The following is a 27,917-nucleotide window of genomic DNA, read 5'->3' on the forward strand; positions in this document are numbered from 1 at the left end:
TTCCTCCCCTCCACCCTCTAGACATTGCTGCAATCCCCTCCCCATCAGAGGTCCCACTGACCACCGCCCGGGTCTTCTGCCATGCAAGGCCCCAAAGCCTACCCTGCGTCCACCAGGCTGGCCTCTCACGGAATGTGGATGTCCCATTTGCCTCCAGGTCTTGGCCTGCGCTGTTCCCTCCTCCAGGAATTCTGTTCCCTGCGGTCATCCCCCACCCGGGGCTGCACGGGCCTGACTTCAGTCTGGAGTTTGGCCCCTTCTCTCCGCCCCATCTGTGCCCCGAGCGCCCTCCCCGCCCCTAGCCCATCGAGGAGCCCGGGGGGAGGGGGCTGGACTCCAAGTCCCAGAAAGCCCTGCGCTTCCCGTGGGTGGGGCCGGTGCTTCCCCTCCGCGTGCTCAGTTTGGGAGGCGCTGGCAATTTTCAAATTTTGGCGCTGAGCCGGCGGGGCGGCGACTGCTGGTCCAGACCCCTCACCCCAAACCCCACCCCGCCCCGCTGAGCCCTAGGTCTGGCCACCCGGAGAAGATGGCCTGTCCACTTTACGGGCTCACCAGGCGCGACACATGGCTGGGGTTGGTGGTGGTGGTGGTGGTGGTGGGATTCTCGGCCCATTTCCAAGACGGGAAACTGAGGCACGGGGCGATCCGGGGACCTGTCCTGGGAACCCCCGCCACCAGGGGCGGGGAGGGGATGGGGTTCGAACCCAGGACCCTCTGACCCCAGGGCGCTTGTGAGTTAATGGGCAGTTGCTGCCTGCTTTGGGTGTGGAGGGTGCGGTCGGTGGGCGAGAAATCCCTGAGCCCGGGAGGACCGGCCAGTCTCTGCCCGCCGTCCACTCTCCCTCCCCGCTCCATCCCCCATCCCCCGTCCCTTCCGCGGCATCTTGCTGGAGTTTGGCGCCAAATTTTTCAAAATCTCAGTCCAACGACTCCCGCTGGCTCCCAGCCCGGATCACGAGCCTGGATGCTGAATTCCGGCGCCTGGACCTGCAGGACCGCGGAATCTGGAATCTGGAGGGGTGGGGCGGGCTCAATGCAAAACCTGGAGCTAGGGGGTGGGGGTGGAGGGCGTGGATTCCGGATGGGAGGAGAGGGGACCACTCGCATTGAAGGGTCTGAATTTGGGGGACCCTGATTCTCGTGTCTGTTGGGGAGCTGGGGTTCTAGACCCTGGATCGGGAAGCCCTGTTTCAGAGCCCAGAGGAGGACAAGTTTGGTCGGATTCCTGAGCCTGGAGGCTAAACCTGGAATCTAGGATCAGAAGTCAGGAACCTGGAGCTGGAACCCTGAAATTCCAACTGAAATCTGGGGGGCAGGGTAGCGCTAGGATTGGAGGGACAGCTGCTTGTTAAATGGGCTTGGGGGAAAAATGAAATCAACAGGTGTGGATTGACATCTCCCAGTGCCAGACACCAGTGACCAGAACAAAGGTCTGTCCCTGCCCTTGGGAAGCCGGCAGGAGTGGCATGTTAGAATATAATAAGTATATGGGCTTCCCTGGTGGCTCAGTGGTGAGGAATCCGCCTGCCAATACAAGAGACACAGGTTTGATTCCTGGTCCGGGAAGAGCCCACTTGCTGCAGAACCACAACTACTGAGCCTGCACTCTAGAGCCCAGGCTCCGCAACAAGAGAACCCACTACAATGAGAAGACCAAGCACATTGCAACTGGAGAGTAGCCCCCGCTCGCAACTGGAGAAAACCCACGTGCAACAAAGACCCAGCACAGCCAAAAATTAATTAATAAGTAGGGCTTTCCAGGCGATACTAGTAGTAAAAAACTTGCCTGCCAATGCAGGAGATGTAAGAGATTCGGATTCAATCCCTGGGTTGGGAAGATCTTATGGAGAAGGACATGGCAACCCACTCCAGTATTCTTACCTGGAGAATCCCATGGACAGAGGACCCTGGCGAGCTACAGTCCATGGGGTCGCAAGAGCTGGACACCACTGAAGCGGCTGAGCACACATGCACACATAAATATGTTGTGGCGGGGGTGGGGGTGCGGGGGTCCTTTGATCATGGAAGCTGGGTGCCATTTAGCTGGGTGGTCTGGCTCCAGGGTTCATGATGCTGCAGTGAAGGTGTCCCCTGGAGCAGGGCCCACTCCCAAGCACACTGGTACTGATGTTAAAAGGATATACATCCTTGCTGGCCATTGTCCCAGAACTTAGTTCCTTATCATATAGGAGAGGACTTGATTTGAGTTTCGAAACCCTCACTGTTTGTTGTTGTAGGGAAACAAAAACTGAAAACAGCTCAAATATCCTTCAATAAGAACACACCCATGGGAACTATGTTCAGTATCCTGTGATACCATAATGCAAAAGAATCTGAAAATTTATATATATATATATGTGTGTGTATTTATATATATATATACATATATATATGTATGTATGTATAACTGAATCACTTTGCTGTACATTTGAAATGAGCACATTGTCAATTGTACTTCAATTTGAAAAAAAATGGTGTGTGTGAGGGGATTCCCTGGTGGTCCAGTAGGTTAGGACTTGGCACTTTCACTAAGTGCCTAAGTGGCCTAGGTTCAATCCCTGGTCAGGGAACTAAGGTCCCACAAGCCATGCAGCCTGCCCCCTCCAAAAAATAATAACAAATTTTAAAAGATTTAAAAACAGAATACACTGATACCTTTGTGTAGACTCACAGTGGAACACTATACAGCAGTAAAAGTGAATGCCCAGAATGACCGCCTAAACAAAAGAGCATGTAAAAAACAAAGTGCAGAAGACTAGCTCCAGTAGGCTACCGTTTGTATAGTTATTTCAGGGTGCTATAAATATTAGAGAACTGAAAGGAAAAGTGGGGACGTGGTTAACCCAGAAGTCAGCATGGTGGTTGTGTTCTGGAAGCCTGGTAGTTGTGAATGTTTCTATGCTTTAGGCTAAGGTTGCCTAAGACATAGATGCTCTTTGTCTGTTTGATATGTTTTGTGTTTCAAAAATGAAATACACAACCTCCCTCAGACTGCTGTGCAGAACAACATGGTTCCAACACAAACAGAATATCCTACCATAAAAAAAAAGAGATAATTATGTGACCTGGATAGAGAGGTTAACCTTTGGTGGTAATCATACTGTAACATATAAATGTATCAAATCAACACCTGAAACTTACACACTGTTATATCTCAATTATATCTCACTTTAAAAAAGGAATATCCTCAAGAAAAAAAAATAGAACACCAATAGAATGCCATCTATATTATTCTGGGGCTTCCCTGGTGGCTCAGATGGTAAAGAATCTGCCTGCAAAGCAGGAGACCTGGGTTTGGTCGCTGGGTCGGAAGATTTCCCTGGAGAAGAAAACCTCAACCCATTCCAATATTCTTGCCTGGAGAATCCCATGGACAGGATACAGTCCATGGGGTCACAAAGAGTCCGACAAGACTGAACGGCTAACACATTACTTTAAATATTTTAGTCAGTACTTTAAAGACTGAAGGAAAGGAGAGAGATTAATTTTTAATATGTTTTACTTAACCTAACATACCCCAAATATTTTAACCAACATTATAATCAACATACACAATTTTTAAAAATTTTATCAAAGTATTAAAAAACTTATTGAAGTGTATAGTTAATTTACAGTGTTGTGTTAATTTCTGCCATATAGCAAAATGACTCAGTTATAAATATATATGGGCTTCCCTTGTGGCTCAGCTGGTAAAGAATCCACCTGCAATGTGGGAGAGCTGGGTTCGATCCCTGGGTTGGGACGATCCCCTGGAGAAGGGAAAGGCGACCCACTCCAGTATTCTGGCCTGGAGAATTCCAGGGACTGTGTAGTCCATGGGGTTGCAAAGAGTTGGACACGACTTTATATATATTTATGTATATATATTCTTTTCATATTCTTTTCTATTAACACAAATGATTGATGAGATATTTTACATTCTTGTTTTTTCACATTAAGTCTTTGAAATCCACTGTTTTTCATACTTTCAGCCTATCAAAACTTGGATGCTCAATTTTCAACAATTTAAGGAAACAATAAAGTTGTTTTTAACGGAAAAGTATTTTACACCACTTCTTTGTTTTCTTTTCTAGTTTTTGGCTGCACTGCATATGGGATCTTAGTTCCCTGGCCAGGGATTGAACCCTTGCCCCCTGCAGTAGAAACACAGCGTCTTAACCTCTGGACCACCAGGGAAGTCCCTCCACCATTTCTATTTGTAGGTTTTTTTTTAACTAATTATTAATTTATTTGGCTGCATAGGTCTTGTTATGGTATGCAGGATCTAGTTCCCTGACCAGGGATCAAACCCAGGCCCCCTACAGTGGGAGCACAGAGTCTCAGCCCTTGGACCACCAGAGAAATCCCTGTTTGTGGGTTTTAGTTCATTAAAATGAAATTCAATTGAAATTCAGTTCCTCAGTCACTCCAGCTACATTTCAAGGGCATGGTAGCCTCAGGTGGCTGCTTACTACCTGGCCAGCACAGGTGGAGAGGATGCTGGATAGTCCCCAGGTGAGGGACTGTAGTTACCTGGGCTGGGGTCACTGTTGCACTTAAAGTCTGCCTGTCCCCCTTTGGGACCTCTCTCCACACCTCCTTTTCCAGCCCTCACTCTGGTACCTACGACTCGGGAATTCCTTGTCTCCTGATGCAGGGTACATCCTCCTAAGGCAGGCAGTGTCCCCAGTCTGCACACCTGCATGACCCAGAGGTGGCAGAGGGCAGCTGTTTGGGGGGAGGGCTATGGATCTGTGAGCCGAGGTGCCCTTTGTGTGCAGGTAAGGACTCTCATGATCCAGGGCAAACCCTCAAATCAAAGGCAGCAGACCATCAGCGTGGGGCCAGCCCTGCCCACACTGCCACATTCTTGTGCAGAACCACCAGGAGTCTGAGAATCCTAAATGTGAACCAGACGTGCCAGGAGGCTTTGCAGGTTTCGATTCCAATCTACTGCTGTGTAACAAACTACCCCCAGACTTTATGATGTCTCATGATTTTGTGGGTTGGGAATGCAGGTGGGGCTCAGCAGAGTGGTTCTTCCATGTAGTGTTGGTGTCCAACTTGCAGTTGGGCTGGGGGATCTGAGCTCCTTCTCCCGTCAACCTATAGCTTCGCCAGCCCCTTTTTCTTCTGTGTAGCCTCAGGGTCTCCCCAGGGCCCATTGGTACAGCACAGACTTCCTATGAGACATCTCAGGAATCTCAGACATCTCCTCCGAGAGCAAGACAGTAGCTGCTCCTGAAGTTAAGGATCATGGTTGGCAGTGTTGCCTCCCTCAGGACCCTGAGGTCAAGGCCATTATAGACCCAGCCCAGATAAAGGGGAGGGAAATGGGTCTGCCAAGAAATCCTAGAATTGCAGCCATGTTGTTTTATTCTAATAGCTTTATTGAGATGTAATTCACACCTCATATGACTCACCCCTTAAAGTGTATGATTCAGTGGTTTTAGTATATTCACAGATGTATGCAACCATGGCCACGATCAATTCTAGAACATTTTCATTACCCTAAGAAGAAACTCTGGGGGAACTTCCCTGATGGTCCAGTGGTTAGGACTCTGCACTTCCACTGCAGGGGGCACAGGTTCAATCTCTGGTCAAGGAACTAAGATCACACAACCTGAGTGGTGAGGTTAAAAAAAAAAAGTAATATTATAATGTAATACTTTTTTAAACTGAAACATATGTGAAAAAGTCTCCACCCGTGATGAACTTACAGCTGGTATCTGAAGTCAGGATTGTCATATGGGAACCATGTCCACCTAAAATACAATGGGTTGAACTCCATGCATCTATACAAATGTAAATCATGTAAATGTAAGTCATCCATGCAAATCATGGAAAAAGGACGATTGTACTGTATCATTTTGCATCAACTAAACAAATTCAATTCAGTCTCTGGATGGCCTAGAAGACATCTTACCTGTCCCTTCATTAGTTAACGAGTGTGCAAACTCTGACAAATATTGATTGGATATTCAAGCGAGAATCATGCTTTTACCTTTCTTAAAAAGTGCATCTCTGTTTTGGGTTGGGGGGAGGGACCGGCAGGGGCAAAGGCACAATCAGAGAACAGCGGGAAGGGTGAGCAGAAGAGGGGCATGGTGAGACTGTGGGTTTGGAGGAAGCCCTCTGGGTACTCCAGGGAGAACTTGTTTGGCAGGGGGCATGAGCATCTGGGGACAGGGGGTTGGCTTCAAGTGGCTTTCAAGATAATTGCCATAGGGAAGGTGTACAGTGCTCTTTCCACAGGCCAAGCCCAGTCTAGGTCATGGGTTTTTATCATCCTTTTCACAACTTGATTTCCCCAGGAAAAAAGGGAGTTTCAGAGAGGTTAGGTCACCAACCTGAGAACACACAACTTGTGAGGGGTGGAATGGGATTGGAACCAGGTGAGCTTGACAGAGCAGAGTGGCCCCTACCAAGCACCTCGCCCGGATGTCACAGACACAGACATTCTGGCCCCTCCTGCCTACTGCTATCCACCCCCAGCACCCCCGGAAGTGACCGGGCCTCCTCACCTTTGCCCTTGACATTTCTGCCACCTGGTGTGTGTCCTGTTCACCTCCTCCCAGCCCATCCTGTCTTCCCAGCGTCTCCAAGTTCAGATGGTGACTCGCCTCCACCAGGAAGCTGCTCCTTGGGGACCGGAATCAGGTCTTGTTCATTTTTGAGAAAAAAGAAAAAAAAAAAAAAAAGATGTCAGAGGCCAGTCCCTCCCCTGCTTCAAGCCTGACAATGGTTTCCTTTGCTATATTGACCCCAAGTCAAATTCAGACCCTTCCAATATTTATTTATATGACTGTGCTGGGTCTTAGTTACGGCATTCGAGATCTTCTTTTAGCTGTGGTGTGTGTGATCTCGTTCCCTGACCAGGGATCGAACCTGGGCAACTTGCATTGGGAACTTGGATTCTTAGGCACCCACTGGACCACTACGGAAGTTCCTAGCTTACTTTCTTCACGACACTCAGATTTCAGCTCAAATGTCACCTCCTCAGAGAAGCCCACCCTGACCACGCCACCCAAAGCAGTTGCATTATCACCACTCCCAGCGCTGAATCAGCACCCAGTAGGCCTTCAATCAATGCCTAAATCCCCCACTTAGAGGGCAGTCACCATACACAGAGCCCTCTCCTAAGTGTGGACCAGAATGAATGCATTCCATGCTCAGAAGGATCCTAGGTAATACATTGTTTCCATTTCACAGAGGGGGAAACTGAGGCACAGGTGTGGGGTGGCAGGATGGTGAGGGGGAGATTCAAAGCCAGGCAGTCTCCTTGGTCATGCCCACTGCCCCTGCCCCATGCTCCTCACCCCAGCCCCTCACACCCCTCCTGGCTTACTGGGCTTGAGTTATCATAACAGAAACACCACAGGCTGGAGGGGCCTAAATCATAGACATGACTCTTCCATGTCCTGGAAGTCTGGTGTGGCTGGTTCCTGCTGAGGACCTGGTTCCTGGTCTCACTGTGTCCCCACCTGGCAGATAGCGCTCTGGGCTCTCTCTTCCTTTCCTTATAAGGACACTAATGCCAGGGGCCCCACCCTCAGGGCCTCATCTCACGTGACCCCTCCCAAAGGCCCCACCTCCAAACATCCTTAAATATTTTAAAAAACTTTAAAGAAATGCAAAGAAAAAAAAAAACCCACACCATGCTGACTACATTATCAAAATTGTAAATCAAGATAGGATGGGGGGGCGGGGCGCTTCCCTGGTGGTCTAGTGGTTAAGAATCCACTTGCCAATGCAGGGAACCTGGGTTCGGATCACTGGTCAGGAAACTAAGGTCTCACAAGTCATGTGGTGCAGCCAAGAAAAAGGAAAATAGTTTGTCTAATTCTGGACTACTGGTGATGGTTGCATAAGCTTGTGATTCCACAGAAACCCACTGAACTAGACACTCTAGATGGGCGGGTTTTATGGTATGTGATTTCCATCTTAATAAAAAATGAGAGAGAGAAAAAAAAGATTATCTCGATGACCAAGTTTTTGGTGCCTCTTTAAATTTTGCACCCGCCTCCCCAACAATTTTCCTTCCTTCCTCATCCTGGTCCCACCAGGGCAAGCCAAGACGTTCTGAATCAGCCTCATCAGTGTCTCCCCAGGGGGCCAGGCCCCGGCCAGGCTGGCCGTGTTCTCTGCTGGGCAGACCACTTCCTGGCTCCACCAGGAAATACTTCCTCATCCTTCAAAACTCACTTTGCTTGTCTGGTCCCCAGTCTGACCTCCTGGACCCGCATCCCCCTAGCCCATTCCCTCTGGACCACATATCCTGTCCTAACCCCTGCCTCTGGGAATAGCTGGAGTATCTAGGAATTGTTGTTCAGTCACTCAGTCGTGTCTGACTCTTTGCGACCCCATGGACTGAAGCATGCCAGGCTTCCCCCTGTCCTTCAGTTTGAGTTTGCTCAAACTCATGTCCATTGAGTCAGTGATGCCATCCAGCCATCTCATCCTCTGTTGTCCCCTTCTCCTCTTGCCTTCGATCTTTCCCAGCATCAGGGTCTTTTCCAACAAGTCAGTTCTTCAAAGCAGGTGACCAAAGTATTGGAGCTTCAGATTCAGCATCATTCCTTCCAATGAATATTCAGGGTTGATTTCCTTTAGGATTGACTGGTTTCATCTCCTTGCCTCCAAGGGACCCTCAAGAGTCTTCTCCAACACCACAGTTCAAAACCATCTTGGAATAACCTCAGACAGCTCTGAGCTCTGTGCCTCTGGATAAACAGCATGGTCTTCCTGGGTCTCTATTCCACCCCCTGCAAATGTGCACCCACCACACAGGGCTGCTTCCTGGGCACTGAAGGAGAAACTGCTTATGAAAGGCTTAGCATGTAATAAATCCTCAAAAAAAAAGTTTGCTCTTATGCATATCCATGTGGGTTTTTTTGGCCACTGCATGTGGGATCTTAGTTCCCTGACCAGGGATCAAACCCATGCCCCAGCAGTGGAAGCACAGAGTCCTAACTGCTGGACCACCAGGTGGTCCTCTTATGTGTGCCTTGAATGCGATGTAAAATTAAATTTTAAAGCACTTACATTTATCAGTTCTAGAGACAAGGGAATCTCATTTGCAAGGTGAGTGTGGATATGCTCAATTCTCTGACTGGGCAAATCCCCAACTCACACGTTCTCCAGGAGGAGGGTGTGGGTTTCCCCCTCGGAAGACAGGGTCACCTCTTCTAGAGCAGACAGGGACATTTTCATGGTTGCACCTACCTTAGGAGCAAAATTTAAGAGGGTGCCCGAAGCTCAATCATCAAGATAAATATTTCATTTATTTATTTTTCCTCTTTTGGCCATGCTACATGGCATGTGGGATCTTCATTCCCTGTCCAGGGATCAAACTCATGCCCTCTGCATTGGAAACACAGAGTCTTAACCACAGGACTGCCAGGGACATCCCAAGATAAATACTTTAATGTAACATTTTAAAAAATAAAAATCAATGCAAAAAAAATCATGATGAAGAAAAGCTCAAAATTGGAAATAAAGCCAGGATTTAACCTTGCAAGTGAACAACTCACCTCCCTGCCCTCTACCCCCGACCCTGTCAGATAATGCTTGTTTTAAAACCTTGATTTTTGCTCATCATGGATGGGGGTCTTGGGGCATAGATTTTGGTTAAGAATAGTATATTAAGATATTGTTTATCTTTTTTTTTTCTTTTGGCCTCACCATGTGGCTTGCAGGATCTTAGTTCCCAGACCAGGGATCAAACCTGTCTCTCCCCAGCAGTGGAAGCACAGAGTCCTAACCACTGGACTGCCAGGCAAGTCCCTATAATATTATATTGATGACTGAGTTTTATGGCATTCCTTTAAAATTTGTGCCTGAGGTGAGTACGTTGATTCCCTTACTCTATACCCTGCCCTTGGTCCCAATAAAACTTTGTTGACAAAAAATGGGGTGCACAATAGCCAAATGGTAGAAACAACCCATGTGCCCATCAACAGATGAATGAACTAAATGCAGTCCATCTATACAGTCTAATATTATTCAGCTTCAAAAAGAGGGCAATTGTGACACACACATGAATGAACAACTGTGGATGAGTCTTGAGGATATTACGTTCAGTTAAGTAAGCCAGACTCAAAGGACGAATACAGTATGACTCGATTTACACGAAGTCCCTAAAGGATCAAATTCATAGAGACAAAAAGTCAATGGTGGGTGTCAGGAGATGGGGGTAGCTCGTGTTCCATTCCCAAGAGTTTATTCTGGGGATGATAAAAAAGATTTGGGTCTAGATCACGGTGATTGTTGCCCAGCATTGTGCATGTATATCATGCACTGGTATACTTACAAATATCGAAATGATAAATATCGTGCATATTTTACCATTAAAAAAAAAACCCCACAGTAGCCTAGGCAGTTAGTTTGATTAAAAAATTAAATCTATAAAGTTATTTGTCACCCGTTCCGGGTTTTTCACCTCCTCTACACTCCGCCCCCGCCGGTTGGTCCCTTCCGGAACTGCGGACGCAGGGACCTCGCGTGGACACCAGGTGGCGCCGCCGCGCCTCGCAGGGCCCGGGACATTTCGCGCCTCCACGGTGGGCGGCGCGGAGGCGGCGCGATGCGTCAGCGGGACCGCGGGCCGGGGAGCTGGGGGAATCAAGCCGTGAGGCCGAGGCCAGACCCCAGGCTGGCGGGGGTGGGGGTGCAGCTGACTCATACGGGAGCCCCCGATCGACCGTGGGAGCCAGTCCCACGCGGGCCTGCCCGCCTGGCTCGTGAACTGCTTTCCCAGGGAGATGGCGTGGCTGGCGGCTGTCCGAGCGCGCGGCCGCGCCTGGCGCACACGTGTAACTCCAGCACGAACTAACCGGGGCCTTGGATTAGTGGAGGCCTCACCAAACCTCAGTCTACCCTTTTGCATCCTGCAGATGAGCATAGCCCATGCTTCCCGGGTTCTTAGGGATTCAATGAACCGTGATACGGAGAGCCTGGGACTAAGTGGGCGCTCTATACTTTCAGCGCCCACACCGGAGGGAATAAAAGCGGCCACCATCACAGCAAGCGCGCCAAGCTGGCAGCGCGCAAAGGTGGCAGCGCGTGGCGCACAGATGAACCGGCTCCCCTCGCTCTCTCTCGAGCCTGGATTTCCCCCAACAGAGGCGCGGTGAACAGGGGCAGTCAAACCTTGCAATGCGAGGCGCCTGCAGGGGGCGTGGAGCCTGCGAGGCCGAGCCACCTGCGCCTCCCACGCGCGCCCCACCCTGAAACTCGCAGGATTGTAGAGGGGGCACCGGGTCTCGGCCCTGGGCTCTGCAGCCCCTGGTTCTGGGGAACTCGAGGCGACCTCCCAGACTACCAGGCGACGTTTATCAAGTGCCGCTTGTGTACTCCACTTATTAGTTAATGTTTCCTGCAACCCAATGAGGGCGGTGTGCATTGTCATAGGACAGGTGGGAACTCTGAGGCCGCCTTCGCAGCCTGCAATTTTGGGGATCTAGAGGCGGCCTCCTGCGGCCACCACCGCGTGCTAGGCGCTTACTGTGCATCCCTCACTTTATTTAGGACTCTCTGCAATCTAATGAGGCCAACTTTGCATTCCCATTAGACAGATAAGGGCATAAACGCCCAGAAAGTAAAGTCACCCAGGGGCTGGGGTCCCTGCAGCCTGGTGCGACCCCCACTACCACCACCTAGGGATCGGGCTGCAGACTGGGCTCCCTCTCAGTGTAAAACTCCTGCAGAACCTGGAAAGACTCGGGCCTGGGACTCTCCGGGGACCGGGAGGGGATTCCAGGCCCCCCCGAAAGTCTGGGCCGCCTCGCGCGCTGGAAATCCCGCGCGCGCCCCGAAACGCGGCGCGGCTGCCGGGAAATCAGGAGAAAACTTCTGCTTTTTTTTTTCTTTTCTGGCACTCAAGCTCCCCCGGGCTCCACCCCCCCGGCGCCCTCCTCCCGGCTCTCGCCCCCACGTGGGGCGCCCCCGCGCGGCGCCCCGCCCCCTCCCTGCCGCCGGCCAACCGAAGCGCGAATTTCTCTCTCCTTTGTGTTTTGTCCAATCGGAGGGGCGAACGGGTCACCGTGGCCACGCCCCCAACTTCTTAGTCTATAAAAGGCGGTGCCGGCCGCTGCAAGCTCAGATCGCTGACGCCGAGGACTCGGATATTACGGAGTTGCTACTTGGATTATTCTTGCTGAGACACTTGCAATTTTTTTCCGCCTTTTTGGGGGTGGATTTCGCTGCCTTCCGAAGGTCTTAACTAACGCTTGGTCTCCGTGGGAAGGCTTTGGGCTCTCCAGCCTTGGATATTGCATTTTCTTCCTTGAACCTGTCTTAAGGCTGTTTTCCACTGTGGATTATAACTGCAACATGACACTGGAAGAGCTCGTGGCGTGCGACAACGCGGCGCAGAAGTAAGTAGCGGCGTCCCCGCCGCCTGAGGTCGGCCGGGCTGGGCCGGGCGGGGACGGGGCGCCCCGTGCCTGGCCTGGTGCTGATCTCCGCTCTCCCTTGGCCCTAGGATGCAGACGGTGAGCGCCGCGGTGGAGGAGTTGCTGGTGGCCGCGCAGCTCCAGGACCGCCTCACCGTGGGGGTGTACGAGTCGGCCAAGCTGATGAATGTGTGAGTCAGATTCTGTCTCCCGGCTGGGCGCGGGTGGGGACCCTCTCCGCTCTGCAATCTCCCTGCTGCACCCCTCTCTTGCATGGGTCTGGGACACCCCCAAGTGTCCCCATTGTGGGTTGGGGATCTTTCTGCTTGTTTTTTTTTTTTTTTTTTTTTGAGGCGTGGAGGCTGCAGTATGCTAGGGCTACATCACTTGCAAACAGTCGCCTGTTTGTGTCCCTGACTTACCCCCCACCCCCACCCCCGGCCTTTGAACCGAGCATCTTCCCCACCCCAGCATCTGCTTGCAGACGCCATCCCCTGCACACCTGCAGTTGCTTTCTGCTTTTGCAAACTCCCCGCCGAACAGGAAGGGGGGCCCTTCCGAGTCCCCAGCTGACCGACCCATCCCCCTCTGGCCCCTCAGGGATCCCGACAGCGTGGTCCTGTGCCTTCTGGCCATCGACGAGGAAGAGGAGGACGACATCGCCCTGCAGATCCACTTCACGCTTATTCAGTCCTTCTGCTGCGAAAACGACATCGACATCGTGCGGGTGTCGGGGATGCAGCGCTTGGCGCAGCTACTGGGCGAGCCGGCCGAGACCCAGGGCACCACCGAGGCCCGGGACCTGCACTGTCTCCTGGTCACGGTGAGCAAACTGGGTCTCCGCCCTGCCCCACCCCCACCCGGCACCTGGGCCCGTGTTTGTCAACAAAGTGGAGCTGGCCGGTGTGCACCAGCTCAGCGCTCAGCCACGCTTGGCATGTCCCGTGGGCAACCCGCTGGCCTCCAGGCCTCTTCACCCAGAGAGTTATTTTGAGCCAGCCTGTTTTCCCCATGGGAGCCCTGGGAGAGGGAAACTCCCCACCCACTCCTGGGGGCTCCTGCTGAACCCCCTCTTCTCGCTCTCCCACAGAACCCTCACACAGACACCTGGAAAAGCCACGGCCTGGTGGAGGTGGCCAGTTACTGCGAAGAAAGTAGGGGGAACAACCAGTGGTTCCCTACATCTCCCTCCAGGAGCGCTGAGACCCCGCCGGGCATCGGAAACTTGCTGCGGAAAACACAAAACCACATAAATATTTGACCCCCCCTCCCTCCCAGAACAACCCCCCCTCAACAACCCAACCCGTGAGACCATCGGGGGCAGGATCGCTGGAGACTGAAGACAGGAGAGGGAGTGCCCGGCCACCCCAGGGCGGGAAGCTTGGAGCCGGGGGGCCAGCGGCGGCCACTGTGTGAGGAGAAGACAGGACCCGGGCCAGCAGGAGAGGGGACCTGGGAGCTCAGGCCTGGTGACAGAGCAGATGCAGGAGTTGGGGAGGTGCTTGCTTCCCCCACCAAGGAGGGCCTGGGCTCCACACTTCGGGGGTGGGGTGGGACTGACTGCAGCCCCCACCCTTCTTGAGACCGGAGCTGACATCTGCAAAAAACGGGCCTTGGTTGGCCGAGGGTCGGCACCCAGGCCAGGACAGTACTTTGGGACTTGGGAGCAGGGGCTCATGTTGCTCTGTACCCATGAACTCCCAGCTTGCAAACTCATTATATTGACAATCTATTTTGTTACTTGCACTTGTTACTTGAACCACTGAAAGACAGAGGGGAAGCTTACAGATACATATATTTTTACTTCTACTATGATGGCCTTGTAATAAATTTTTAAAGCTTCTGGGTTCTTGTGTATTTGCAATCCAGCCTCTGTGAGGGACCAGCCCCCCCACCCCCCCACCCCCAGACTCCAGCAGTGTGCCCCTGTACCCCCTCCTGCAGGCTCACCAGGAAGTGTTACTTAAGTCCGAGTTAGCCGCTCCAGGCTCCTTGCAAAAACAGTGCCTCTTCTCTCTGCAGCCGGCGCCACCCAAGTCCAACAAATCTTTGCCTCTTTTTTTTCTTCTCCTCCCGTCCTGCCCCGTAGCAATTAAAAGACCGGTTTATTACGAAACCTGGCCGCCGTGCGGCTGCTGTTACTGGCGGTGCTGGAGCCAACCCCAGGTTCTGGGCACATGAAGACGCACCCCTGGGGGGCTGGCTGCAGCCCCTGCCTGTTCAGCCGCCACCGCAGCCCAGCTCCAGAGAGGTCAAGGGGCCACCTGTGACCACACAGCGAGGTGGGCTTGGAGCTCAGAGCTGCCCCTGGGCTCGGGCCTAGCAAGAAGAACTTTGGGGATTCCCCAGAGGGCACCCCCCACCCAAGCCTGCTCCATCCCAGGATGGGCCTCTTCACTCCACTGAAGAAAAAAAATTTTTTTTCATTCCTGAAACTAAAATCAACAAGCAGAAAAATACCCCAGGAAGTCGTGCTCCCGGCCCAGCTGGGCTTGGCACGCGGCTACGTTTTGCCTCTAAATCGAAACTGCGAAGCCTGGCCGTCCACCTCCTTGTTCTACCAAAGTCTCAAGTGTGTGACCCCCTGCGGCGGGGGTGCGGGGCGGTTAGGAGGGCAGCCCGGCTGGAACTCCGGCTTCAGTCTTCCTGCCCGGAGCCTGCGGAGTGGGCTCGCGACACCTGTGCAACACACCCCCTCCCCTCAGCGCTGCACCTCGGGCCTGGGAACCAGGTTGCGGGGGGGCGACCCGACCCGGGGACCAGCCCAGGCCGCGACCTTTCCACGGAGCCCCACGTGGGCGCGTGAGGAAAACCCCGACGGCCCCGGGGGAGTCACGGGGCTCGGGGGAGCCCCGCCGGGGGAGGATGGGGGAGTGAAAAGAGCAAGGGGAAGTCCCAGAGAGGGAGGTGGGGGCGGGGCGGGGATCCCTCCTGGAGGGGAGATCTGAGGGGTGGAGGAGACGCAGAAGCAGCCGTGATGGAGTAAGGACAGTTCCACTCAGCACAGGGGAGGGGGCGGAATCCCAGTAGGGGGTGGGGGAGGGGAGGTTCTATAAGTGGAGAGACCGGAGCCCTGGAGGGTGGAGGTGGGAGTTTGAAGAGAAAGGGGTGTGGGGCGAGGGGGCACCCAGAGCGGGAGGGGGAGAAGGGCCAAGGAATCCCTGTAGTGGGTGGGCGCGCGAAGTGAGAGAGAAGACTTGAGTGGGTGGAGGAGGAGCCAACAGTCCGAGGGGAGAGGGGAGGGGGTTCCTGCTGGAGTTGGGAGGTGAGGGGACGGAAGGCCCGCGTGATGAAAGTGGCCTGTGAGGGGGTGGGGGGGATGGGGCGAAGGATCCCTGAGATAGGGCCCAGAGAAGGGAGAGGGAGCAGAGGCCGAGACCTCAGAGTGGGGGGCGGGGCGCGGCGCGACGCGGAAGGACTAAGGTGGGGGGGGGGTTCATTGTCCCAGAGCTGATCTGGAGATCCCCCAGTCGGGTCAGCTTGTGGGAAAGCTCCCGCTGGCTCCGCCTGTGGGTGTGGGCCGCTCTGTCCCCGTCCTGACCTTGGCCACACAGAAAGGCCGTATGACCTCTGACCCTCTCCTCCCTAAGTCTCCTGTGCAGTGGGGGCACGATCCCAGGCCCCTGGGCTCCAAGGAGACACAGGGCATGGGTAGGACCTCGGCTGTGTGACCCTGAGCTGGTACCTTAACTTCTCTGTGCCTTTAAAGTTTCCCTTTCTGAAAAGGGGGAATAATAATGCTACCTGCCTGCCTCATAAATTGCTGAGGTTAAACGAAATATATATTCCTCAGATTAGCTTCCCTGACATAGAATGTATTAAGAGGATTACCCATTATTACGACGAGGGCTATTATCAGCACTGTTATGTCCCCTGCATTTCCAGAATCGTCTCCTTTAATCCTCGCACAGCCATCCTGTGAATTAGCAGAGCCGAGACTAGGGTGAGGCGAGCGGCACACACTTTCCGTGCAAAATTTAAGGCACCAAGCGCCCAAAAACTCAGTCGGCAAGATGAAGAATATTTTCAAGCAATATTTTTAACTCGGATGCAAACATTAAAAAAAAGACAGAGAAAATCCCCTGGGGACCAAAACCTGTAAATCATGAGAGGATTAGCTGATTTGTCCCTCTGCTTCTCCGCAGGCAGGGTTCCTGACCGGGTTTGATTTAAACTTCGGATATTTGGCTCTTTGCAGGCAAAGAACCGAGGGCTCGTAGGGGGCGTGGCTTTTCACATGGGCGTGACTTCTTAGGGGCGTGGTTTCCAGGAGAGGCTAACCAACGCTTTGAACTCGGCTGCCACTGCGCGAACACGGGAACGTTCGTCATGGCTCTTACGTTCTCACTCTAGTTCTCCCATTATTATTACTACTATTGCTCCTGCTGTCGTTAAAAAAAGCATTGAGTCTTCCTGACAGAACCCGGAACCCAACGGCTGTACCGAGGAGTTAACAGCAGCTCGTTGATTCAGTCTTCTCTGCATGCAAACACCCTTAAACTTGACCACTGTCCACTGAGGACGATGCTGTTGTTCCATCTTCCAGTAGAGAAGCCTGAGGTCCAGCGTGGAGGAGCCCGGGCTTGGCCAGGAATCTTAAAAACCCAGGGGTACAGGGATCGGGCAGGTTGCACCCTAATAAACTCCTGCCCCCACCAGATTTCAGGGTGGAGTGGCCATAGGTCACCAAGGCTTGGCCACTACTGCAGGTACCCCCTCGCTGAGGCTTCCACTGCTGAGGGCTGGGTACCAGGAGCCAGAGGGTACAGGCCAGCACTCTTTCTCAGCTGGGTACATGCCTGACTGGGGTGCACGCTCCTCTCAGGGCACCCACACTCGCACACACATTAGCTGTCACCCCCATCCTCCTCTAGACCGGACAATCACGAATCCACTCTTTTATCTCTGTGGATTTCCTTGTTCTGGAGTTTCGTAGAAATGGAATCCCATGTTCTATGGCCTTCTGTGTCTTAACTTTTCTCACCTGCATTGTATCTGGGGGCTTATCTGTTTTGCAGGGTGTGTGTCCCTGCCAAAGTTTGAACTTGTATTGCCTACTCTGTGTCCCTGGGACCCCAGCAGCACCAGCACCTCCCTGAAGCCCAGAATCTGTGGAGGCGTCCCACCCCACCCCTGGCGTGCGTCACTGCACACCCACCCTAGGTCCAGTTGCTGCTTGCACACCTGGCCCTCTAACCTCTGCCCAGAACCCTTTGTCCTTCCCTTTCGGCAAGCTAACACCCACACACCCTCTTGTCCTCACCTCACCTGCCTCCTCCTCAGGGAAGCCCTCCAGGCAGGCAGGACCCCTGAAAGCCTGTCTCCTGGCTCCATCTGCTTCCCCTACCTCACCCCCGTCTTGGAGGGTTTGGAATGACACTTCATCCTGCCACCCCCTGTGCCTTAACTGTCTCCTGGGTTAGGCTTCAGATTCAACTGGGCTGAGTGTGTGTATTAGTCAGTCATGTCCGACACTGTGATCCCATGGACTGTAGCCTGCCAGGCTCCTCTGTCTGTGGAATTCTCCAGGCAAGAATACTGGAGTGGGTTGCCATTTCCTCCTCCAGGGGATCTTCCCCACCCAGGGATCAAACCTGGGTCTCCTGCATTGTGGGCAGATTCTTTACCATCTGTGTTTTTCTCACCTCCTCCCTCCACCCCCACCAGGCCCCTCATGGCCAAGCCCCTCGTGGTACCCTCAGTGCTCCTGGTGTGAAGATTCAAGGCCAGATCTGGACGAATGAATAACCAGAGATTGACCCATCGGTCATCTGGGTGACCTAGGACAGACTGTTTTGTCCCTAAAGAACACATACACTGACCTGCCAAGGGCTGGGGGCCCAGCCAGACACAGTGACACCACCTCGTCAGGGAAGCTGGAAGGCTGTGGAGGCCACGCCCTTGGGAAAATTGTTTCTCCTCTTTGGGCTCAGTTTCCTTATCTGTACAATGGGCACATGAATAGGACTGCTCATCTCTGGGGCGTTGTGAGCATTAAATGAGTGAAAATATGCAAGGCATTTAGAGCAGCTGGGAGAGATTTCCAGGAGAGCTGGTTGGTATGTGACTATTTATCTGATTCTTTCTACCTGTGCTGGGCCTCTGCCTCTCAGTGTCCCTGTGAGTCGAGATCCCTCTCTGAAACTTCGTAGCTACGCATCTAGGTGGTTGGATCTGTGTCACTACATGGGGTCCCTGAAGTTCATGTGCACAAGTGGCCAGGTCTTGCTGTCTTGCAGTCCTAAAAGTGTGTTCAAATGTTGCTCCCAGGGTCAAGCCCTGTCCCCTGGCCTCTGCAAACCCCCACCAAGTACTTCCTAGGTCCTCCCCTTGGCCCATGGTCCCTGTCTGGTGTGTTCCCCCTCCAACCCCACAGTGCCTCACCTGCTCTTTTTTTTCTCTCCTGACCCCGGTACCCAGGCAGAGGGCGTGGCCTCCTTATTAGATTATGGGGGGGGGGGTGGCAGTATTTCCCTGGGCACAGGCAGTGGGGAGTGTTGGAGGAGCCTGGCCTTGTCTGCTAGAAAGGGGAAGTCTGGGAATGATGGCCCCTCCCCCACAGCTGCACACCAAGGTGTCTGGAAGACCCGCAGCCTGCGGGCCCCAGACCCACCCTCCAGTGTAGAGAGGGGGGCTCCAGGTAGACAAGTTCACCATCACCCCACAGCCTTGCAGATGGGTACCCAGGGACCCACGGTGATCGCCTGCAGAGACCCAGAGTGACACACAGCCTGAGTGACACCCCTACCCCTAGGATGCCCGGGGATTAGCACGTGCATGCAAACACACACACGCATAGAGCAGCTCCATCTGAAGAGGGCGGGGGTCAGTCTGCAGTCCCTCCCTATTCTTTCCTGCTTCCTTGTTCTTCCTCGTTCCCACCCATCCCCTGCTCCCGGGTGCCAGGTTCCCAAGCTCCCGCAGCTGCTCTGGGATGGAGTGGGGTGAGGGGCGTCGCGGAGGAGCCTACGACCTTCTTGCACACGTGTGCGCGCCTGCCCCAGGCGTGAGCGTGCAATTGCCTGCGTGCAGGCGCGGGATGGCGTTTGTACCAACGCGTACACAGCAGGAGCACCATAAGTGCCTTTGGGTCCGCTGGCAGGGCAGTGGAAGGGCAGAGTTCAGGCCCGAGGGGGAAGGGCAATCGCAGAGCTCGGGATTCGAATCTCGTTTTGGCGGTTAACCAGCTATCGGTGTGCGCAAGCTTGACTCAGTTTCCCCCTCCGCAAAAGGGAAAGTCTAACCACCCTCCCACATGGCGAGGCGAAGTAGATAATACACCAGAGCGCCCGGCCGGGAGAACGCTTATTACCCCTTCCCTCCACCCCGCCCTCCCGCCAGACACTGGGCGGGGGGCGCTGACCCAGGCCCCAGACGCCCCTCCCTTCCCAGCAGGCAGGAGTCCCGGCCTCCTCGATCCTTAAATTGGATAATTGGAGACAGAGGCGGGTGTGTGTGAGACAGAAACTCCCGAGTGGGCGAAATGCAGAGACCTGTCCCCCGAGTTTCCCCACGTCCCGACCCTCACCAGCGCCCCGCGGGTGCGTCCTGGGCGCGCAGCCTCAGCGCCCGCCGCCGACCCCCTCCTGTCCCCCGCGGTGCCAGCCTTCCTGTGGTGCCCGCCAGGCGCGGTGTCTGCGGCTGCCCCGGCGTGGAGGCGGGGTGGGGTGGGTGGGGGGTGTCCAGGCCGGCGGCTGCCCTAGCGGCGTCTCCCCCCTCAGGCCCTGGCGGCGGGCGGCCGGGCCGAGGGCGGGGCGTCTGCACAGACCCTCCTTTTGTGAGCGGCGCCTTCCCCGGGCGGCCTGGCGCGCAGGGCCCGGGCACCGCGCCAGCCCCGGAATAGCCTCCCTGCCCCGCCGGCCGCCCCACGCCCCGCCGGAGCCGCCTGACCTGCCGGGCCAGGCGCGGGGGTGGGGAGCCGGCCGCGGAGGCGCAGGGCTGCGCGCGTGAGGCCTGCCGTGCGGAGCTCCTCTCGGCTGCAGACGCCCACGGGGATCAGCCCCGGTCCGATCTGCGTGCAGGGCCTTCCTTGGGCAGCCCCCTCTCCTCCCTGCAAATGCTACTGTGGGCGGCCCTCCTTCTGAGCGCAAGGCTTACTGCGTGCGGGTACCCACCTGCCTGCAAACACCTGCGGAGAGGACCGCCCTCCGTGCGTGCGTCGCCCACGGTGTGCAGACACTGACGTTAAACAGCACTGTATGTGGCACCTGAGTGCGTGCCTGCATCCACTGTGCACAGGCACTGACAGGCTCACCAATGCCTCTCAGCAGGCACTGAGACGACTGTGCCCTCCAACACCCGCGTCTGTGCAGGCTCCAGGAGCAGATGGAAACCCTCCTGTCGCATACCTTCACAGGCAAGCACCACGTGAGGGCCCCAAGACTGCAAATTCTTCCCCAGGTCAAACATTCTCTGTACAGACCTCCGACCCCAGGCGGATTTGGGGGGGGGGCACTCCCTGAGAGCTGGGACCCTCTGCAAGGGGCCCCTGTGTGTGCCTCAGTTTCCCCTCCAGAGTCTCTACTGGTTCTGGCTGTGAGGGGCTCCGAAGGAAGTAGAGGAAGCCAGCTGCACACTCCCCCCTCCACCTGTGGGTCTGGGCAGTGGACACAGGCCGGCAAGGCTGGGGGCAGGGCCTCTCCTAATCAGCTTCCTGGAAGCCCAGGGGGCAGGTGCAAAGGCAGGCAAGCTCCGCAGGCAGCTCGCCAGCGGGTGGCTTCCCTGAAACTGGGCACAGCAGCTGGGAGAGGTTTCCGGGCCCGCCCGGCCCCACCTGGCCGGGGGCACTCTCGGCAGATGGGTGGGGCCTGCAGGCAATGCCAAGGAGGAGCCTGGCTTGGCCTGCACATGCCTGCACAGGAGCCACTGGGGACGCTCAGGCACACACACACACACACACACACACACACACACACACACCCTGTGTGCCAGCATGTGTGAACCCTGTAGCCCACGGGCCAACATGTGTGCTGTGCACACACACAGGCTTGCATTCACTTGTGGGTTGTATGCTAACCACAAGACACAGGCGATGGCCCCCAGGTCTGTGTTCGGCCTTAGGCTCCTGTGTGTCTCCAGTGTCAGTTAAGTATTTGCGGAGTGAACCATAGTAAGTGGAAACATCATTATGCAATGATGTACCAAGTGTTCATCAAGTGCTGGGCACTTGTACCTCCAGGAAGAACAGAAAGATCCCTGGACTGACATTCTAGACATATATGCAGGGTGTGAACAAGTTCACACTTGTGCACACTTGGGGGTACCATGCACATGGATCAGGAAACACCTGCTGCTTCTGCTGCTAAGTCACTTCAGTTGTCTCCAACTCTGTGTGACCCTATAGACGGGAGCCCACCAGGCTCCCCTGTCCCTGGGATTCTCCAAGCAAGAACACTGGAGTGGGTTGCCATTTCCTTCTCCAATGGATGCAAGTGAAAAGTGAAAGTGAAGTCGCTCAGCTGTGTCCGACTCTTCGAGACCCCATGGACTGCAGCCTAACAGGCTCCTCCGTCCATGGGATTTTCCAGGTAAGAGTACTGGAGTGGGGTGCCATCACCTTCTTTGAGGAAACACCTGAGGCCACCTTCATTCATTCATCTGCAGAAACCAGAGTCAGGTATGCACACACTGGCCTTGTGGAGAAATGCTTTCCTGGACACACAGTTTCCCCTCTTCTCTGCCTGAAATCTGCTTGTGTTCTCCATCTGCCAGCCTGCTCCGGACCTGCCTTCCTGAGGCCCCTGGGTGTCCACACCTGGGTTTTGAGGGGCTCTTCTGGGCATGATGAACCCTGCCCCTGACCTTTTGAACATCTATTACCAGGTGGCACCGCGGCCTGGATTTCCACCCTTTGAAATTCTTCTTAGTCTTAGGTTATGTCTGCAGAAGCCTCCAGAAAAACACAGTCAGAGTTGGCAGGATCTGAGCTGTGAGGAGTTGGGGGAGCTTGGAGAGGTGGCTCCTGGATCCCCCAGAAACCATCCTTCCATTTTTCAGCTTGGCAAACTGAGGCCCAGAGGGGAGGGGGAACTGTGAGAAGCGGATGATGCCGCCGGTCCCCTCTTGCCCCTCTTTCAGCCCAAACAGTAGGTTCCCACAGCCAGCAGCCAGGGTGGGGACAGGAAGGTGGGGACCATGCGGGGGGAAGTGGGGAGGAAGCCTGGGGGGAGATGGCCTGTCTGCGTCCTGGAGACAGAGAGTGAGGCTAGTGGCCCAGAAACGCCCACCTCGGCAGACAGACACACTCACGGTGACAGAGACCCAATCTGGGACACACAGACATGCTTCCCCTTCCTGTCTTGGTTCAGAGGCTTCCTCCCCAGCCTCCAGATGGGGCTCCTGGGGTGCCTGCCCTGCCAGTGTGTCTATGTGTGTGTGTAGGTGACATGCATGTGTATGTTTTTGTGTGTATGAGTGTACCTGTGGTTTTTTTGTGTGTAATTGTGTATGTGGACACTTGTTTAGCTGTGTGTGCATGTTTTTGTGGGTGCCCATGTGTGCACTTGTATGAACACACGTGTGCTTCTTGTGTATTTATAAGTGTGCATGCATGTGTTTGTGTGGATGTGTTTTGTGTGTGTTTCTATGCCCATGTATATTTTTAGGGGCCACATCTTGCAGCTTACGGAATCTTTGTTCCCCAACACCAGGGATCGAACCCGCGCCCCCTGCGGTGCTCAGAGTCCTAACCACTGGACCACCAGGGAAGTCCATGTGCATACGTATTTTTGTATTATGTCCACACACGTGCTTTCATGCTCATGTGTTTGTGTGTTGTGTATGTGCTCACAGATGTGTGTGTGTTGGAGAGGGAGGCTCCAGTGCTCCAGGTGTCCCCAAGACCCAAGCTTCATATTTGGGGACCTGGGGTTTGAGGCTACTTGCACACGCACAGACACATGCACAGATACAAGCAGCAACAACAAGGGGAATAATAGTAACAGCTGGCATCTCCTGTTGCTTTACTAAGTAATGGGCACTTTTCTAAACACCTTACTTTCAGGACTTTCCTGGTGGTCCAGTGGTTAGGACTCTGACTTCCAATGCAGGATGCTACAAGGGCCAAAACATATAAAACAGAAGCAATATTGTAACAAGTTCAATAAAGACTTTAAAAATGGACCATTAAAAAAATACCTTTTAAAAAAAATCTAACTTTTTTTTTGAAGACAAGTCTATAGAAATCGAATTTGTAAACAGTAAGTTTATACTTTTTAGGTGTGTGATTTGGTGAGTGTGGACAAAAGGATACAGTTGTATAACCCTTACATAATAGAGGCTGAGAGCAGGCCAACACTCCTGACTTCCTTCCCTTCCTGCGCTTTGCATAGTCCAACCCTCCCCCACAACCAGCCCCTGCCACCACCCATCTCCCCCATCCCTAGGCTTCAGCCTTTTTCAGGAAGTCACATACACAGGATCACACAGTATCCAGCCTTCTGAGTCTGGCCCTTGAACTTAGCACAGGGCAGCTGAGACCCATCACGTTGCTGCCTGTGTAAGCAGTTTGTCCCCTTAAAAAAAAAGATTACCATTCAGATGCCATGAAATTCACCCCTTTGAAGGGTATAATTCAGTGGCTTCTAGTGGATTCAGACTTGTGCAACCATCATCTTTAATTCCAAAATATTTTTATCACCCTCTAGAACCAGCCTGGCTCCACAAGCAGGCACTCCCCAGGCCTCCCCGCCACCCCTGACAACCAGAATCCCACTCTCTGTGTCTGTGGATTGGCCTGTTCTGGACATTTCCTATCAAAAGGATCGCATCCTGTGTGGCCTTCTGGGTCTGCTTCTCTTACTGAGGGTCAATATTTCAAAGTCAGTTTGTTTTATTGCTGGCTAATATTGTATGTATGGCCTGACCTGTTTACCTGTTCACTTGGGACAGATAACTGGGGTTGTTTACAGTTTCTGGTGATAAAGAATAAAGCTGCTAGTGGGGTCTGGGTGTGGAGCCAAGTAATCATTTCTCTTGGATAGACCCAGGAGTGGAGTCACTGGGCCGCCTCCCGTGTGTAAACACCTCACATTTCTTAATTTATTCCTCATAATATAGGAGGTGAGAACTATTATTGATCCATCTCATACATAAGGGAAGTGAACGCTTCGACAGATCTCTCACACTTGCACTCGCGCGCGCGCACACACACACACCTGCTGGCTGGGATCTTGCCTCCAGCACCCATTGGAGACCCGCCAGGTCCCACGCACATGTCCAGGGCTCCCCACGGCGCATACAGCAGGCAGCGTAGTTGTCACGCCCTACACCCCCAGAACAGACGCCGGTGGGGCTTGCAGACCCAGACGTGCTGCAGACACACTGCGATTTGTTCATCTTTCCAGCCAACCCGTCTAGTCCTGACAGTAATTAGCTCCCAGACTGGCGCGGAGACGGTGAACAGGCTCAGAGTCATCGCGGCGGCCCCACGCCCACAGGCCACCGGCACTCGACAGTGAGTGTGTGTCCAGGCTAAGCCCCCACCTGCCCACGCCAGATAACACGGACAGGCCCTGGTTGGTATGAGGTGGATTATATTATGTATGAGATGGATCCCAGGCGAGGGATTCCCACCCACTCCCTAGAGCTAGCCGGGTTCCCGCACGCAGGCCTACGGTGCCTTCCACACGAGATCATGCCCGTGAACTTGTGCACGCCCGCACCCCGCAAGCGCGCGTCCCTGCGGGCGCCCGGGCACTCTGCGCTCCGGGAGCGTGCACTCTCGCTCCCCGGACCCGCGTTGGCAGCGGTAGGGGTGGCGGAATGGGAGGGGCCCAGCAGGATCACGCCGCGCCCCGCCCCGCCGCCCGGGCCGGAAGATCTGCGGCGGCAGCGGGCGCTGGCGTCACGGGTTTCCACTGGGGCCTCCGCGCGGGGGCCGGGATTCCCTGGCGCAGAAACGCTTGTGACGGCGGCGCCGGCCTGCGTCGGCCGCGCGGGGAGGCTGGACCCGGCTGGGATGACATCAGCCCCAGCGTTTGTGGAGCCGGCCTGGGAGGGGAGGGGGAACCGGAGAAATGAAAGTGACACGTGCGCCGCGCCTGGTACCTGCCCGGCCGCGGGCTGAGCGCTGGGCTCCGACCGGCCCTGAGCGCGACCAAGGTCTCCACTTCACAGATGCGGAAACTGAGGCCCGCGGGCCCTCATCTGTGAGACTTGCCTGCCTGGGGCATAGGCCGTGGCTCAGTCTGGAGTGAGGGTCCCTGGCTGGAAGACCCCTTTGCCTAGGGCCATTTGGGGTCCGGACCCCCAATTGCTCGTCTCCCTCTCTTTTCCGCAGCAAGCGGGCTCAGAGAGGCCTGGTTATCCTGGCGCCACCCAACAAGTCTGGCAGTCAAGCTAGATCTGTCCACGCTGTTGGTCTCTCTCCAGTCCTGGCCCCTGCGGTGGCCAGAGGCGGTGCCCGCGTCTGAGCCCGGGCGCCCCGGCTGGCCGGCGGGGTGTGCCCACCGGCTGGCTGCCTCTGTGCTGAGGACAGGACGAATGGACTCTAAAAATAGCCTGGGAGGAGGCGAGGGCTATTTTTAGCCTACGTGGCTCGGGCCCTCCCAGTTCCCGGGTCAGCAGCCCTCGGGCCATGGCAGTGAGGGGGGTGAGGGACTCCAGTTTCCAGGGTCCCTACGGCTCCTGGGCATCCCGACCCCTCTAAGTCCCTTGATCGCCCACCAGGGAAGCCTCTTCTGCGCACAGCCAGTCCTATGTGTACCGGCTGGGAAGAAATTGGACCTACAGCGGGGAAGGGGGGAGCGGGGGTGGGGTGGGGAGGGGTTGCCCGAGGCCACCTTTCTTGAAGCCCCACCCCCTTCTCGAGCTGCCCTAGCCTTTTGTTAGGCGAGGAGGCTGCTTTCTATTTTGGGAAGGTGTTGGAATAAATTCCCCGGCTAAAAATAGCCGGTTTGGGGATTCCTCCACCCAGGCTAGCCGCCCCGCCTCTCCTCCTCCTCTTCCTCCTCCTGGCTGACCCAAGGCTCGCCTGGATTTTAAAGGGCAGACGGGGACACATAGCCCGCAGGAATGTGTGTGTGTGTGTGTGTGTGTGTGTGTTGGGGGGAGGGGGTCCTCCCCTGGGGCAAACCTGGATTGGAGAGGACCCTCCTTCCACACTCCGCACCCCCCTCCCGTTTCCTGGTTGTGGGGGAGGGGCCTCTCAAGGGCGTTCCCACGTTCCAGGTGAGCCAGACGTTCCGGGCTTTCGGAATCTATGACATCCCACATCTGAATTCCATCTCCAGGACAGGGTGGGGCTCCCCACACTCACCTTTCACCTCCTCTCAGGGTTGTGACGTGTCTGCTCTGCTGAGAATAGGTCTTGATCTCCACACTCTGGCAGGGGGATTTTCATGTCCCCAAGAGGAATATCTGCTTGGGGAGCGTACACCGAGGTACAGAGGACCCAGGGCAGGAGTGGGACCCATCTAAGGCTCCTTCCCTGATAGTTTTACTCTCTCCAGCTTAACCGCTGGGCAACCTTGGAGTAGTGACTTCACCTCTCTGTGCCTCAGTTGCCTCCTTCAGGAAAACAGGGTAATAACCACAATAGAGTTATTGTAAAAACGTGAGTGAAGAGATGAAAGAGCGTAGAACAGTTCTGGCAGGTGATGGAGCGGGTGGCCCCAGAAAAGATGTGGTGATGGGATGGCTGGAGCCAACAGGAACATTTTGGGTTCTGGCTGGCTCACAGTCCTTGAGGGTCTCAGGAGTGACCTCATGCTACACATCAGGAAACTGAGGCCCTGGGATCATTTCACGGGCCAAGGGTCTCATGATTGGATGATACATGGGAGTCCAGAGCCATGTCCTGATGCTCTGGGCTCTGACCTAGGCCTTATTCCAAAGCTGCCTTTTGCATTCTTCCATCTGTTCCTTTTCTCACTCAGCAAATACTTGTTGGGCATTGTAGGAGTTTCCTATTGCTACTGTAATGTCACCACAAACAACACAGATATATTCTCTTAGAGTCCTGGAGGTCAGGAGTTGGAAGTCCCTCTTACTGGACTAAAATCAAGGTTTCCGCAAGGCCAGCCACGTGTCTTCTGGAGGCTCTCAGGGAGGATCCATTTTCTTGCCTTTCTCAGCTTCTAGAGAGGGTCCCATCTCTCCCTTCATAGCCCTGGAACACATGCTCTTTCTATTACTTCAGGCATCATATCACCTTCTCTGAGTCACCTGCCTCTCTCTCTTTCTCTCATAAGGACCTCATGATGACTTCGGCTCCTCCAGGGAATCCAGGATCATTCCCATCTCAAAGAATCTTTAATTTAATCCCATCAGCAAAGTCTGGAAAATAGTCTGGCAATAGAATAGGACATCTTGGCAGAGAGGGGGCTTATTAAGCCTATCACAGTTATCTGTCTTTGGCCAGACTCTGCTGGGTGCTGGACAACAAGACACAAAAGCTGGCAGATGCTTGCTCTGGTGGATCACCAGGATCCATGGCAACATCCATCAGGTGGTCACAATGTTGAACACGTGATTATAAATAGGCTTGCCAGATAAAATACAAGACACCTGGTTAAATTTGGCATTATGGATAAGCAACATTTT

The 27,917-nt window shown here is 54.4% G+C and overlaps 1 protein-coding gene and 1 non-coding gene across 2 annotated transcripts; both read left to right on the forward strand.

Annotated features, from left to right (window-relative positions):
- The first annotated feature begins 5,514 nt into the window (after positions 1-5,514).
- TRNAG-UCC lies at positions 5,515-5,587 on the forward strand. The gene has a single exon. It is a non-coding gene; the product is annotated as a tRNA-Gly (tRNA).
- Positions 5,588-12,070: 6,483 nt separating this feature from the next.
- On the forward strand, positions 12,071-14,217 carry GADD45B (growth arrest and DNA damage inducible beta). Its single transcript, XM_027547136.1, is given in 5 exon segments — positions 12,071-12,356; positions 12,464-12,565; positions 12,975-13,197; positions 13,465-13,546; positions 13,549-14,217. Coding segments are annotated over 5 exon segments (480 nt in total). The 5' UTR covers positions 12,071-12,312; the 3' UTR covers positions 13,578-14,217.
- Positions 14,218-27,917: the final 13,700 nt, after the last annotated feature.

The sequence above is a fragment of the Bos indicus x Bos taurus genome, chromosome 7, assembly GCF_003369695.1.
Source record: "Bos indicus x Bos taurus breed Angus x Brahman F1 hybrid chromosome 7, Bos_hybrid_MaternalHap_v2.0, whole genome shotgun sequence".
Lineage (NCBI taxonomy): Eukaryota > Metazoa > Chordata > Mammalia > Artiodactyla > Bovidae > Bos > Bos indicus x Bos taurus.